The sequence below is a fragment of the Elgaria multicarinata genome, chromosome 2 (assembly GCF_023053635.1).
Source record: "Elgaria multicarinata webbii isolate HBS135686 ecotype San Diego chromosome 2, rElgMul1.1.pri, whole genome shotgun sequence".
NCBI lineage: Eukaryota > Metazoa > Chordata > Lepidosauria > Squamata > Anguidae > Elgaria > Elgaria multicarinata.
The window spans coordinates 177760949-177776112 of record NC_086172.1 but is presented as its reverse complement, the minus strand read 5'-3'; the positions used below and the strand labels follow the sequence as shown (position 1 = coordinate 177776112).

Below are 15164 nucleotides of genomic sequence, written 5' to 3'. Positions count from 1 at the left end.
ATGATAATAGGCTGGGTCCAGACTTACTCATATTTAGAATAGAGCCCTTGAACTCAATGGGTCTACTCTAGGTTTAACTATGTCTGACTGGCATAGGGCAGCACGCAAATAACTTCGACAATATGCAGCTATCACTCATGCACAGGCAATCAACAGAGGCAAACAGAATACAGTTGTCTTCTGAAAAAATAAGATAGTTAACATTAGCTGCCTAGTATTATATGTACCAGAAAATAAGAAAAAAATAATAAAAGGTCGCAGTGTTGCCCATGAGTAAAAACCCAAAATCTGTATTTGTGTAATACTTTTAGGTCAAAAAGATCACAAAAAATATGCAAGCAAGCTTTTATAACATCTTGCCTAATGAAGAGTTCTGGAGATCTCGAAAGCTTGTGCATTTTTGCTGCCCTTTTGTTTGGCCTAATAAAGGTAGGGTGACCCTATGAAAAGGAGGACAGGGCTCCTGTATCTTTAACAGTTGCATAGAAAAGGGAATTTCAGCAGGTGTCCTTTGTATATACGGAGAACCTGGTGAAATTTCCTCTTCATCACCACAGTTAAAGCTGCAGGTGCCCTGCTCTCTTTTAAATCTGGTCACTCTAGTATAGCTCCTGCAGCTTTAACTGTTGTGACGAAGAGGGAATTTCTCCAGGTTCCCCATATATACAAATGACACCTGCTGAAATTCCCTTTTTAAAGCAACTGTTAAAGATACAGGAGCCCTGTCCTCCTTTTCATATGGTCACCCTAAATAAAGATATTACACTAAAATGGATTCTGGTATACAGTATGCATGTTTTACTCAGGAGTAAGCTCCACTGTATTCAGTGGGGCTTTCTCCCAGGCAAGTCTGCAACGAATGATAATCTTAGCTTGGAAACTCATGGCAGGGGCCCTTGAGCAGTATGGGCGGAAGGGCAGGAGGAACCTGATTCATAGATTTTTCTTTCTTTTCTAAATTGGCTTTTAATTATAATTTTCATGTTTATTTTATTTTTTATTTATATCTTGATAAAATAGTTAAGAGCAGAGACACCACACTGACAACAAAGGTCCGCATAGTTAAAGCAGTGGTATTCCCCGTAGTAACCTATGGCTACGAGAGCTGGACCATAAGGAAAGCTGAGCTAAGGAAGATAGATGCTTTTGAACTGTGGTGCTGGAGGAAAATTCTGAGAGTGCCTTGGACCACAAGAAGATCAAACCTGTCCAAACTCCAGGAAATAAAGCCATTCCCTCACTTGAGGGAATGGGATTAAAGGCAAAACTGAAGTACTTTGGCCACATAATGAGAAGACAGGATACCCTGGAGAAGAGGCTGGTGCTAGGGAAAGTGGAAGGCAAAAGGAAGAGGGGCCGACCAAGGACAAGATGGATGGAGGATATTCTGGAGGTGACAGACTTGACCTTGGGGGAGCTAGGGGTGGCGACGGCCGACAGAAAGCTCTGGCGTGGGCTGGTCCATGAAGTCACGAAGAGTCGGAAACGACTGAACGAATAAACAACAACAAATTTATATTTTTATAATGTTTATTTATACAATTGTTTAATAGTTGCCTTTGGGCTAACCCCACCCCTGAGGCAACATACAAATCAAAACAGGAAGGGTGATGTTACCTAGGGAGGTTGTGGGCTCTCCCACACTAGAGGCCTTCAAGAGGCAGCTGGACAACCCTCTGTCAGGGATGCTTTAGGGTGGATTCCTGCATTGAGCAGGGGGTTGGACTCGGTGGCCTTGTAGGCCCCTTCCAACTCTGCTATTCTATGATTCTATGATTCTATGACAAGCGTCTCACGCCTACCTTGCTGCCAACCTAAACTGCTGTCCATCCATCTATGCTGCCATATTGTAACCCACCCAAAGTCTTTGGTTTCCCAACCTCATGTTTTTGTTAGTTGTTTTTATGCTCTTCATGATTTTAATTTTTGTCAACCACCCAGAGAGCTTCGGCTATTGGACGGTATAAAAATGCAATAAATAAATAAATAAATAAATAAAACATGTGATCATAATAAACAACATTCTAAAGAAATTGTATAATTTAGTTTATTTTGTTTAAAATATAAAATACAATACAAATATTTTTTTAAATGCAATACAATAAACGACAAACAGCACCCTCCAGATGTTTTAGACTACTGTGCTTTTATATTGTATTTTATATTATGGTTTTATACTGTTGTTTTGTTTTGAATTGTCTTAATTTTGTAAACCGCCCAGAGAGCTTCGGCTATTGGGCGGTATAGAAATGCAATAAATAATAATAATAATAATAATGCTCCCGTAAACCCCAACCAGTCTGGCCGATGGTCAGGGTGATGGGAGTTGTAGTCCAAAGCATCTGGAGGACACCCAGATTACCTACCCTTGATTTTGAGGGATGGCTTTTACCGTTGCAGTCTTAAAGTATGGGGTGTGTATGATATAAATCTTAATTGATGTTGTATCATTTGTCACATTTTGATTAGGTGAACATTATTATTATTATTATTATTATTATTATTATTATTATTATTATTATTATTATTATTATTATTTATATAGCACCATCAGTGTACATTATTTAAATGCATTAAATGCATTATTTCAAGCATTTAAGCAAGCAATATTTGATATTACAGCTTGTAATGCAAATCTAATGGATAAACATGGAGCAGGGAGAGAGATAGTTTACAAACCTTTCATGCAATTATTAAGAATGAGACTAAAGATAAAAGGTCCCCTAAACTGGTGCCCTTGGGTCGTTTTGGACCACAACTCCCAGAATTCCCGCCAGCCAGGAATTCTGGGAGTTGTAGTCAAATGCCTCGCAAGGCACCAGCTTAGGGGAAAGCTGGAGGAGGAGGAGCGGGAGGGCAAGCGGGAAGGAGAGAAAGGGCATCGGCTTCGTTGCCTGCTTGCGAGCATGCGCGCGAGTTGCGCATGCGCTCTTGGTTGACAACAAGGGAATGGGGGGCTGAGGCGGCTGGGGGCAGGAGCGACCCCCTTTCTCGCCTCCCCGATGGCGGCCGCCTTCCTGGTGGCGCTGTACGAGTACTCGCCGCTCTTCTACATCGCCGTGGTGTTCGTCTGCTTCTTAATCACCAGCGGCCTAGTCATGGGCTGGTCAGTGGGGCTGGGGGCAGGTTCGGAGGGGCTGGGTTATAGGCCGTGGGGCTTGACAGGGGGTCGCTGGGGCTGCAGAGCCCTGAGGGGCCGTTGGAAAAGCGGAGAGGTGAAAGGGGGGGCTGAGGAATCCCTTGCAATGAATGGGGGGAGCAAGTGGGGGGCAGGGAGATGTGGGGGGCGCGAAAGGGTCAAGTTAGGGGGGCGATGCTTGGGGAAGGGGGAGGGTGTCTACGTCAGACCTCCCCAAACTGGGGCTCTCCAGAGGTGTGCCGGACTGCAACTCCATTCATTCAAAGCCAGGATGGACAACTCGCTGAGAGTGATGGGAATTGCAGTCCAGGGAACCAAGTTGGGGAAAAGCTGATCTAGCTCATGAGGAAGGGGCTTCAGCCTGTATTGGTGGGCAGGGGCGAGTGGAGTAGGAGATATGGCAAGATAGACCCTCATCTCGCATGTTAAAAGCGCTTTGCGCATAACCATCCTTACAACATCCCTGTGAAGGAGGACAGTATTGTTGTCATAGTTGGGTGCAGCGAGGCGGGGGGGCACGATGAGTCCCTGAAAGGGTGTATAGCTGGGGTAGAATTAAGGAGGGGCATGCAGTAGCTCAGAGCAGAGAGTAGGTTTGGATCTACTGTTAGTTCTCCGAGTGGTTTGCAGTAGATCAGCAAGAATCTCTAGAGTTGTCCCTGCTCCCTCCTGCCCCCTCATCCAAATTATACTGCTGAAAAGAAAAAAGGGGCAACCAGGGATGGATTTTTGTGTGATCTCCATTTACTTCTGGTACTCCAGACAAATCCTTGGACTCAAAAATATTTACCGTATTTCTTCAATTCTAAGACACACTTCCCCCCCATATAAACATCTCTAAAAACAGGGTGCGTCTTAGAATCGCCGGTGCAATTATTATTCTTAGAATCAAAGCTTTTTCCTGTTGGTGGTACTGAAATTAGCGTGCGTCTTACAATCAATGGCGTCTTACAATCGAAGAAATACGGTAGTTCAAAGTATATTGTGGATGTATGCTTTATGCATTGTATTGGTTTTTAGATTACGCTTTTATGCTGTTTATATTTGTTTGTATGCTTGTGCTGATTAGGGTTTATATTGAATTGGGGCTTTTCTCTTATATTAATTATGGATTTCTGTATTTGTGTGTATAAGTTGCTTCTAGACTGCTTGTTGCAGTGAGAAGGAAAGGAAAGGAACCTCTCGTGCAAGCACTGAGTCATTGCTGACTCTTGGAGGGACGCCAGCTTTCGCTGATGTTTTCTTGGCAGGCCTTATAGCGGGGTGGTTTGCCGTTGCCTTCCCCGGCCGTTATTACCTTTCCCCCAGCTAGCTGGGTACTCATTTTACCGACCTTGGGAGGATGGAAGGCTGAGTCGACCCGAGCTGGCTGCCTGAAACCAGCTTCCGCTGGGATCGAACTCAGGCCATGGGGAGAGTTTCAGCTGCAGAAACTGCTGCCTTACCGCTCTGCACCACACGAGGCTCTATTGCAGTGAGAAGTGATGCATAAATCTAAGTAATAATGATTGTAATAATAATAATAAAGCAGTCATAATTAAAACATGCTCAATGGTCAGGATATTCCTGAATCTGTAGAAGACAGCATGACTTGGCAATGCCTGTCATGTCCGTCTAGAAAAACCACCATGAGCGAGAATGAGACAATAATAATAATAAATGTCTTTTATATTTATTTATATTTATTTATTACATTTTTATACCGCCCAATAGCCGAAGCTCTCTGGGCGGTTTGCACCAGGCTCAGCGATTCTATCAAAAAACAAAGTAGATCCTATTCCTGGCTTAAAGTATTTGATTGGGGAGCAAGAGATAGTTTTGTGGGGGGAGTATAGGAGAATGGGAAAAGGCCTTACCAGCGAGAGACGGCTGGGCTGCGTTGTTAATGGGAGCAAGGAAACAAGGGTAACTGCTCTGTACTAGAGAGAAACTCAGACGTGGTGAAGGGAGAATCACATATTGTGGTAAACGCGCTCTATGTGGGGCTGCCCTTGAAGCTGCTCCGGAAGCTGGAGCTAGTGCAGAATGCTGCAGCTCGGCTGTTGTCTGGAGCGGCCCCTTTCCAGCATGTAACTCCTCTGCTGAGGGAGCTGCACTGGCTGCCTATTCGCTACCGGGCCAGGTTTAAGGTTCTTGTACTTGTGTACGAAGCCCTAAACAACTTGGGACCAGGATACCTGAGACAGCACCTTCTCCCTTACCAACCTGCCCGGTCACTGGGGTCATCTGAGGGCCTGCTCCTGGTGGTTCCACATAGATCCATCCTCCGATTGGAGTCCACCAGGGGAAGAGCCTTCAGCGTGGTGGCCCCCCTCCTGTGGAACTCCCTGCCTCTGGAGGTCATTCAGGCGCCAACCTTGTACTCTTTTCGGCGCCTCCTGAAAACATCTTTATTCCAAGAAGCCTTTCCTTAATATGCAGCCTTGAATCTCTGTTTTTGCTTCTTTTTAATTTTGTTTTAACTGTTTTATTCCGTTTTTATTTTCATTTTTTCTTGTACACCGCTCCGAAATTTTTCAATGGGGAGCGGTATATAAATATTCTCAATAAATAAATAAATAAAATTGGGACAACGGGGCGGCTCTTGAGTCTTGCTTCTTCTTTTAGGATGCTTGTTATTTATGCCTAGAACTTCCCCAAATCTGAATGCCGTTAATGCTCACATTTGCTGTTCTTATTTTTATTTCACACTGCTTAGGTTTGGGTGGGATGTTCCTGTGATTCTGAGAAATTCGGAAGAAACAGAATCAAACATGAAAGTGTCCCAGAAACAGATGCAGCAAGTGAAGAACCCGTTCAGCTTGGATATCAAAAACCCGGCAGCAGCAGCAGCTGCAAGTCAGTGGATTGCTTATTGCTGTTTTGGGCCAAAGCCCTCTTCACGGCTCCCCACTCATGTTCTTTTCTTTTCCCCAAGGTGGCATAACGTTAGTGCCTGATTGCCTGGAAGACTGTCTCCTTACGTGCTATTGGGGTTGCAGCGTGCAAAAGCTCCACGAAGCTCTGCAGAAACACGCCTATTGCTTCCGGATAAAAACTCCGCAGGCCTTTGAGGATGCGTTGCATAACGAGCATCTTTACCGCCAACAGTATTTGTATCCTTTCCGTCAAATTTGCATATCTTCAGCTCTGTGGAAGTGTAAAAATCTTGAAAATCTGCGCTTATAAAAACAACAGAAACAATTTAAGCAAGTTCCTAGTCCCTGTGGCTACAAAGAAAAGTTTGGAAATGCAAGGTCCGGTACCCGTAATACTTTCCTTGGTTCGCATTCTGGGTTTCTGAAATTAAAATTCTTTGAAAACCTGATTGTTGCGCTCTTTAGACGTTACGTTTTCCTTTCGTGCTGTGAGATTAAGACTGGGCCTCAGTCTGACACTCTTCCTTTAACTGCACGTAGAAATGAATGTGTAAACTGAAGGATCAGGTGAATACAGGATTTATTTATTTATTTATTTATTTATTATTTAGGATCTCCCTTGACTTTGGATATTGAACCTTTTGAAAGCAGTCTGCTCTTGAATGCCTCTAGTGTGGGAGAGCCCACAACCTCCCTAGGTAACTGGTTCCATTGTCATACTGCTCTAACAGTCAGGAAGTTTTTCCTGATGTCCAGCTGGAATCTGGCTTCCTGTAACTTGAGCCCATTATTCCGTGTCCTGCACTCTGGGAGGATCGAGAAGAGATCCTGGCCCTCCTCTGTGGGACAACCTTTTAAGGATTTGAAGAGTGCTATCATGTCTCTATTTCTTCTTAACTTACTTCTCTGTTGCAGCTGGACAGCTGCTTTAGGGAATGCACAGGCACCTGTGATCATTGTTGAGCGTGTTCAGAGGAGGGCAACCAGGATAATCAGGGGTCTGGAAGCAAAGCCCTATGAAGAGAGACTGAAAGAACTGGGCCTGTTTAGCCTGGAGAAGAGAAGATTGAGGGGAGACATGATAGCACTCTTCAAATCCTTAAAAGGTTGTCACACAGAGGAGGGCCAGGATCTCTTCTCGATCCTCCCAGAGTACAGGACACGGAACAACGGGCTCAAGTTAAAGGAAGCCAGATTCCAGCTGGACATCAGGAAAAGCTTCCTGACTGTTAGAGCAGTACGACAATGGAATCAGTTACCTAGGGAGGTCGTGGGCTCTCCCACACTAGAGGCCTTCAAGAGGCAGCTGGACAACCATCTGTCGGGGATGCTTTATGGTGGATTCCTGCATTGAGCAGGGGGTTGGACTCGACGGCCTTGTAGGCCCCTTCCAACTCTACTATTCTATGATTCTATGATTGCCAGTGGTCACCCCTCTGCTCTTTCTGTGCACTGCTTTCCTATCATGGAAAGTCTGCTCTGTATCTGTTGCACAGCTAAGCGAGAATAGGAAACGGATGCCCTTGTGCCTTTTTTCCGTGCTTGAATACTGACCAGCTATTTGCCATAACAAAACTACATTCTGTTCCCAAGTGACTTCGGTCTTCCACTAAGAAAAGGCAAATTGTGACCAAATTATATAGATCAAGCAGATCTGCATGCCTTTGTTAATTTTATATAACTCATTCCTGGGTGGTGGTGGTTGTTTTGCATCATTCCGTTTACGGTAGTCATGGGAAGGGGCAGTTATGCAGAGCACTGAAACCATGCCCTCTGATTACTGGGGATTCTGTTCATGTCTGCACTCATAAGGACTAGTAGCATTTTCAAAAGTTTTTTTTTAAAAAAGGGTTCAGTTTATTGGAGGCTGAATTTTGCACCTGATATTCTCTGCTCGTGAGTTGCTGTCATGGACAGATGAACCAGACACAGCTCTTCTGCTCCAGGTGAAGCCTGGCTGGATAGTAAGAGCGATGGTGCATTGGCCAACGAGACTGGCTGTTGAAGAAGCATAGAATCATAACAGAGTTGGAAGGGGCCTACAAGGCCGTCGAGTCCAACCCCCTGCTCAATGCAGGAATCCACCCTAAAGCATCCCTGACAGATGGTTGTCCAGCTGCCTCTTGAAGGCCTCTAGTGTGGGAGAGCCCACAACCTCCCTAGGTAACTGATTCCATTGTCGTACTGCTCTAACAGTCAGGAAGTTTTTCCTGATGTCCAGCCGGAATCTGGCTTCCTTTAACTTGAGCCCGTTATTCCGTGTCCTGCACTCTGGGAGGATCGAGAAGAGATCCCGGCCCTCCTCTGTGTGACAACTTTTCAAGAATTTGAAGAGTGCTCTCATGTCTCCCCTCAATCTTGAGCCTTGTGCGTAAATCCAAGAACGCACTTGGCAGGAAAACGACACTCGGTCTTCATTTGTGGCTACAGAGTACGTGCTCCTTGACACAAACAAAGCGTAAAGAAGACAGACAAAGAGGAAAAGCATTGTGTGTTACCAGGAGAGGCACAAATCACTGACTTTGGCCCGGTGCCTAGATCTCGCTATCCGCTAGTAGCACTGCTGACCTTAGCTGATGAAGACAACAGAGAAATCTATGACATTGTAGGTAATCTCTATCTTAAAATAAAATGGGACAGGAGATGGTGTAGTGTGTGCATGCGCGAAAACTGACCATCGAAGAGAATTGATTGAGATGTCCACTCTAATCACTACGTTATACCTGCTGAGCCAGACCGAACTTCTCAACCTGAGGGGTATGGCAGGATCTAGACCAGCAGTGGGGGCATGTGGGAGGTGGGCTGCATGTAGTGGTCCGTGGCTGCTTTTGTGGCAAAGGCACAATGGGACTGTGATCTCTGCAGACACAAATTCACAGTTTCGAGAACTGTAAAACCAAGCAGCTGTGATAATACCTTCTAGATAGAAAAATTGCCCGATAATCTTACAGAAACCTCTGGAAGGGCACGACATTGTGAATGGATTAATGGAATTCATTTACCCCAAAATTTAAACATTGCACGAATATCCAGCCTCATGCTACATAATTAAAAACGAATCCTTATTTCATGATGAATAACCTTTGGAGTATAATGTATCTTAAATAGAAAACTATCTTTAGATAGATTTTTTCCTCAAAAAGCATTTTATTAAAAAAAATCTGATTTAAATAAAAAAAATCCGTGTTTTTTTTTAAAATTAAAAATCATTGTTTTTTTATGCACCCTGCACACACTAAAAGTTATGCAACAATAGAGAAACAGCGTTGGTTATTTGCGATGGTTATTTTGGCCAACCGTTGGTTAAACAACCAACCGTTGGTTAAACAACGCCCTCCACACAACACGATAACCCACAGTGGGTTAAATAACCAACCATTGACTAAATCACCATTGGTTATTGTGTTGTCCGAACCCAGTATGTGTGTGTCTGTTACACACACACTCACACACACACACACACACACACACGTGCTTGGAAATATGTGTATGTTTGATGAAGGGGCGGTATGGGAGAATGCATTTGGGTACATTGATCCTCAACGATTAAATAAGATCTATGAAGGATATTGGCATCAAATGGTTGGCAAATAAGATTAAGGAGTGCTAATTAATTTCACCTTTCAGAATAGGTGTTTTTAAGTGTCCCACAGCTTGAACTATAAGGGAAATAGTGTTGAAAGAAAGTTTCTTTCCCTTTTTAAAGGTTTCCATGTTATCCATCATTCACATTCCTGATGACAGTTACAGGCTTTCGTGCAGGATTCTGTATCAGTACCTCCTCTTGGCCCAAGGACAATTTCATGATCTAAAGGTAAGCTTTGCAAGACATTCTCTTTATTTCATATCTCAGAATGGGCAAAGGATCTGTCAGTTAGAAGGAACTGCCTTGTTCTCGATCAGACCCAGGGTTCATCTTACCCAGTACTGACTAATACTCTCCAGAGGCATCTATAGGTATTTCTTAGGACTGCTAACTTAGCTTTATTATTATTATTATTATTATTAGTAGTAGTAGTAGTAGTAGTAGTAGTATCCCGCCTTTTGATCAATACTGGGCCTCAAGGTGGTCTTACAAAGTTTAAAACATACATTTTATAGGAAAATAAATGTAAAAAAAGAAGAAAAGATAAACAACGTTTAAAATACTTAAACAAAATTACAAGTCATTAACATAGATGGAGGACCAATTTACTCTCCAAAGGACTGCTGGAACAAACGAGTCTTAGCCTGCTTCCGAAAGCCCATCAAGGAGGGAGCCAGCCTAGCTTCCCCAGGAAGAGAGTTCCAGAGCACCGGAGCAGCCACCGAGAAGGCCCTCTCCCATGTTCCCACTAAGCGCACCTGTGAAGATGGTGGGACTGAAAGAAGGGCTTCTCCAGAAGATCTCAAAGCACGGGCTCTTATGTCCGGATTTGGACATGGAAACTTATCCCTGCAATGTTTATTTCTGTAGCTGAGCTGTGACTCTTTCACTAGTTTACTAGACACTGGAAACTCAACTTCTGGAAGTGTGGTGCAGTGGTTAGAGTGATGGACCGGGACTTGGAGATCCGGGTTCTAGTCTCCACTTAGCCCTGAAGCTCACTGAGTGACTGGGCCAGTCGCTGACTCTCAGCCCAACCTACCTCACAGGGTGGTTGATGTGAGGATAAAATGGAGAGGAAGAGGAGGACCATGTAAGCTGCTTTGGGTCCCTTGCAAGGGGAATAATGGCAGGGTATAAAATAATGATAATGAACATGAGAGAATAAGAGCCCTGCTGGATCAGACCAAAGGGCCACCTAGTCCAGTACTCTGTTCATAAAGTGGCCAACTAGGTGTTGACCAGGGACCCACAAAACAAGGCACAAGTACATCAGCACCCTCCTGCACTCTTCCAACCTCCTTTGAAAGCCATCCAAACGTGGCCATCGCCACATCTTGTGGTAGTGAGTTCCATAGTTTAACCCTGCGCTTTGTGAAGAAGTCCTGCCTTTTATCTGTCCTGAATCTCCCCCCCCCCCCTTACAATCAGCTTCATGGGAGGACCCCATCAGGTTCTAGTATTATGGGAGAAGGAGAAAAATGTCTCCCTTTCCACATTCTTCATACCATGCATTATTTTGTACACCTCTATCCTGTCTCCCCTTAGCCGCCTGTTTTCCAAGCTAAACAATCCAACCTTCCCTCATAGGGGAGATGTTCCAGCCCCTTAATCGTTTTAATTGCCCTTTTCTGCACTTTTCCCAGCTCTATAATATCCTTTTTAGGTGTGACCAGGACTGTACACAGTATTCTAAGTGTGGTCGCACCATAGATTTGTATAAGGGCAGTACGATACTGGCTGTTTTATTCTCAATTGCTTTTCTTATAATGCCTAACATGGAGTTTGCCTTCTTTATAGCGGCCGCACACTGGGTGGACATTCATCGAACTGTCCACCACAACCCCAAGATCTCTTTCTTGTTCGGTCACCGCCAGCTCAGATACCATTAGTTTATACTTCAAGTTGGGTTTTTTTGCCCCAACGTGCATCACCTTACACTTACTTACATTGAACCGCATCTGCCATTTGGATGCCCACTCTCTCAGCTTGGAGAGATCCCTTTGGAGCGCCTCACAATCCCTTTTTTTTGTTTTAACCACCTTAAATAATCAGCAAACTTGGCCACTTCACTGCTCACTCGTAATTCCAGATCGTTTATGAACAGGTTGAAAAGAATTTGTCCCAATATCGCTCCCTGTGGGACCCCACTATTTACTTCCCTCGATTGGGAGAACTGACCATTTATTCTTACTCTCTGCCTTCTGTTCTTTAACCAGTAACTGATCCATAAAAGGACCTCTCCCCTTATGCATGACTGCTAAGTTTGCTCAGTCTTTGGTAAAGGACTTTATCAAAAGCCTTTTGGAAGTCCAAGTAAACAATGCTCACTGAATCACCCGTGTCTACATGCTTATTGACATTCTCATAGTGATACAGGACTTAAGCTTTGCAGAAGCCGTGTTGATTCTTTTTCTGAAGGACTTGTCCTTCTAGATGCTTACCAATTTTGTCTTTATTACTGCTTTCAACCAAGTTATCCAGAACAGATGTTAAACTAACCAGCCTGTAATTTTCCAGATCCCCCCCTGGATCCCTTCTTAAAAATTGGAGTTACATTGGCAATCCTCCAGTCCTCTGGTACAGAGGCTGAGTTTAGAGATAAAATTAAATCAAAACAGGAAAAAAACAATTCTGCAACTCCAGTGTGATCAAAGCATATAACTTTTGAGGTGCAATCCTATGCACGTTTAAACCAAAAAAGACCTTCAACGCCCAGCATTCCCCAGTCAGAATAGTCCGGCTGAGGAATGCTGGGGATTTTTCCCCCTGTCTAAACATGTAGGAGCAGGGTAAAGTTCTATTTATTTATTATTTATTTATTTATTTATTACATTTTTATACCGCCCAATAGCCAAAGCTCTCTGGGCGGTTCACAAAAATTAAAACCATCATAAAAAAACCAACAAGTTAAAAATACAAATACAAAATACAATATAAAAAGCACAACCAGGATAAAACCACGCAGCAAAATTGATATAAGGTTAAAATACAGAGTTAAAACAGTATAATTTAAATTTAAGTTAAAATTAAGTGTTAAAATACAGAGTTAAAACAGTATAATTTAAATTTAAGTTAAAATTAAGTTCTAAAAACACAGTGACACATTTCAAAACAAATTAGAAGCGCTAAAAAGCCCGGGAAAATAAAAACAGGTGCCCCAAAGACCACAATGTAGGCACGAGGTGAGGCTCTCTGAGGAGGGCATTCTACAAATTGGCGGTTTGCCCCCCCAAATCCAGCTGCCAGCTTTGGGTTTGGGGGGCGGGGTTGCACTTCCCTGAAATTTTGACAGGGGGCTTGTGTGGGCCGCACCAGTAGGCTGTGGGGGCCGCATGCAGGCCACGCGTTGCCCACCCCTGTGGTGTAAGTTAGCATTGAATGTTCCTAAGTGTTGGTTTCTTTCTTCCTGCCCCCAGCAACTCTTCATGTCTGCCAACAGCAACGCCTCTTCTGTGAGCAGTCCTCCCGCAGGGGAGGGGACGGAAGACCGCGCCCTCCTGGAGAAGGTCGGGCTGGCTGAGGAGGAGGAGGAGGAGGAGGAGGAGGAGGACGTGCCGGAGGAGAGCAGCAGGGACTGCATTGTCTGCCAGAATCGCCCCGTCAACTGGGTGCTGCTCCCGTGCCGGCACACCTGCCTGTGCGACGAGTGCGTGAAATATTTCCAGCAGTGCCCCATGTGCCGGCAGTTTGTGGGAGAGTCCTTTCCCCTGAGCGGCCCGGAAGAGTGAGGGGACCGAAAAAGGACCGGTGTGTACTTCCCGTGGAGCGTGCGGCCGCAAATTTGATAAAGCGCTCCAGCTCCCGGAATGGTATCCTAGGCCTTGCTTTTTCTCTTCCACTTGAACAGTGATTTGGTGGTCCGATTCGTAGGGCCTTCCCTTAGCCTTGCATTTGGACGTAACAAAGGCTTTCGATGCAGGAGCCCTGCCCTCCGCCTTCTGGAGCGATAGAAAAGGGCCGGGTACACAGACAGAAGCACTGCCTTGAAATGGGTGTGGAAAACACCTTGCCGCGCCAACGGGCATTACTAAGAGGCTGATTTCGACAAACCGACGTAGAGCGAGCATCCCAGACAAAATATCCCCTCGTACGGATGATTTATTTATTGATGTGATTTTCAGAAGAATGGGGTTAGTGTGACTTCCGGGCCGCTAGCCACTTTGCACTTTTGAAAGCTCTGTAGCACATGGGTAACAAGGTGGAAGGAAATATAATAGGTGAAGTTTTATTGGTAGCTCTGCAATCGTACGACATGCATTTTGGGTGTCTTAATCTTGGGCCTGGCCAGAGCGGAGTACCTGGACAAGGGTTCTCTAAATACTTGGGGCTTTGGAACACTCAAGTCTGCAAATGCCCATTTTTGTAAATGCAAGTACAGTACCGGATGTGAAGTAGCGAAAAACTGACTCTAAACTCAAAAAGACAATATACACTGAGCTGCAAAACCTGTTTTTGAATGTGAAAAATTAGTTTGCCCCCGAGCAATTTCAGGTCATTCTATAGTAAATGCCATGACTCCGATACAGCACAACTCTGCCTATTTATTCATAAGAACCGAAGAGCCTTCTGGATCAGCCAAAGGATCCATCTTGTCCAGCACTCTGTTCACGCAGTAGCCAACCAGCTGTCCACCAGGGACCCACAAGCAGGATACGGGTGCAACAGCACCCTCCCACCCATGTTCCCCAACAACTATTGTGTACAGGCTAACTGCCACTGATACTGGAGATAGTACACAGCTTTCAGGACTAGTAGATAGCTTTCTTCTCCGGGAATTTATCCAATCCCCTTCCAACTCTACTATTCTATGATTCTGAAGCCATCCCAGTTGGTGGCCATCACTTCATCTTGTGGCAGAGTTCCATAATTTAACTATGCGCTGTGTGAAGAAGTCCTTCCTTTTCACTGTCCTGACTCTTCCACTAATCATAGAATCATAGAATAGCAGAGTTGGAAGGGACCTACAAGGTTATCGAGTCCAACCCCCTGCTCAATGCAGGAATCCACCCTAAAGCATCCCTGACAGATGGTTGTCCAGCTGCCTCTCGAAGGCCTTGAGTGTGGGAGAGACCACAACCTCCCTAGGTAACTGGTTCCATTGTCATACTGCTCTAAAAGTCAGGAAGTTTTTCCTGATGTCCAGCTGGAATCTGGCATCTTTTAACTTGAGTCCGTTATTCCGTGTGCTGCACTCTGGGAGGATCGAGAAGAGATCCTGGCCCTCCTCTGTGTGACAACCTTTTAAGTATTTGAGGAGTGCTATCATGTCTCCCCTCAATCTTCTCTTCTCCAGGCTAAACATGCCCAGTTGTTTCAGTCTCTCTTCATAGGGCTTTGTTTCCAGACCCCTGATCATCCTGGTTGCCCTCCTCTGAACACGCTCCAGCTTGTCTGCGTCCTTCTTGAAATGTGGAGCCCAGAACTGGACACAATACTCTAGATGAGGCCTAACCAGGGCCGAATAGAGAGGAACCAGTACCTCACATGATTTGGAAGCTATTCTTCTATTACTGCAGCCCAAAATAGCATTGGCCTTTCTTGCAGCCATATCACACCGTTGGCTCATATTCAGCTTGCG

At 44.8% G+C, this 15164-nt stretch overlaps 1 protein-coding gene across 1 annotated transcript; it reads left to right on the top strand.

Annotated features, from left to right (window-relative positions):
- The first annotated feature begins 2936 nt into the window (after positions 1-2936).
- On the top strand, positions 2937-14117 carry CGRRF1 (cell growth regulator with ring finger domain 1). Its single transcript, XM_063118216.1, has 6 exons — positions 2937-3106; positions 5838-5977; positions 6057-6234; positions 8455-8602; positions 9704-9811; positions 13003-14117. Exons 1-6 carry the CDS (start codon positions 3003-3005, stop codon positions 13312-13314), a joined length of 990 nt encoding a protein of 329 aa, XP_062974286.1. The 5' UTR covers positions 2937-3002; the 3' UTR covers positions 13315-14117.
- Positions 14118-15164: the final 1047 nt, after the last annotated feature.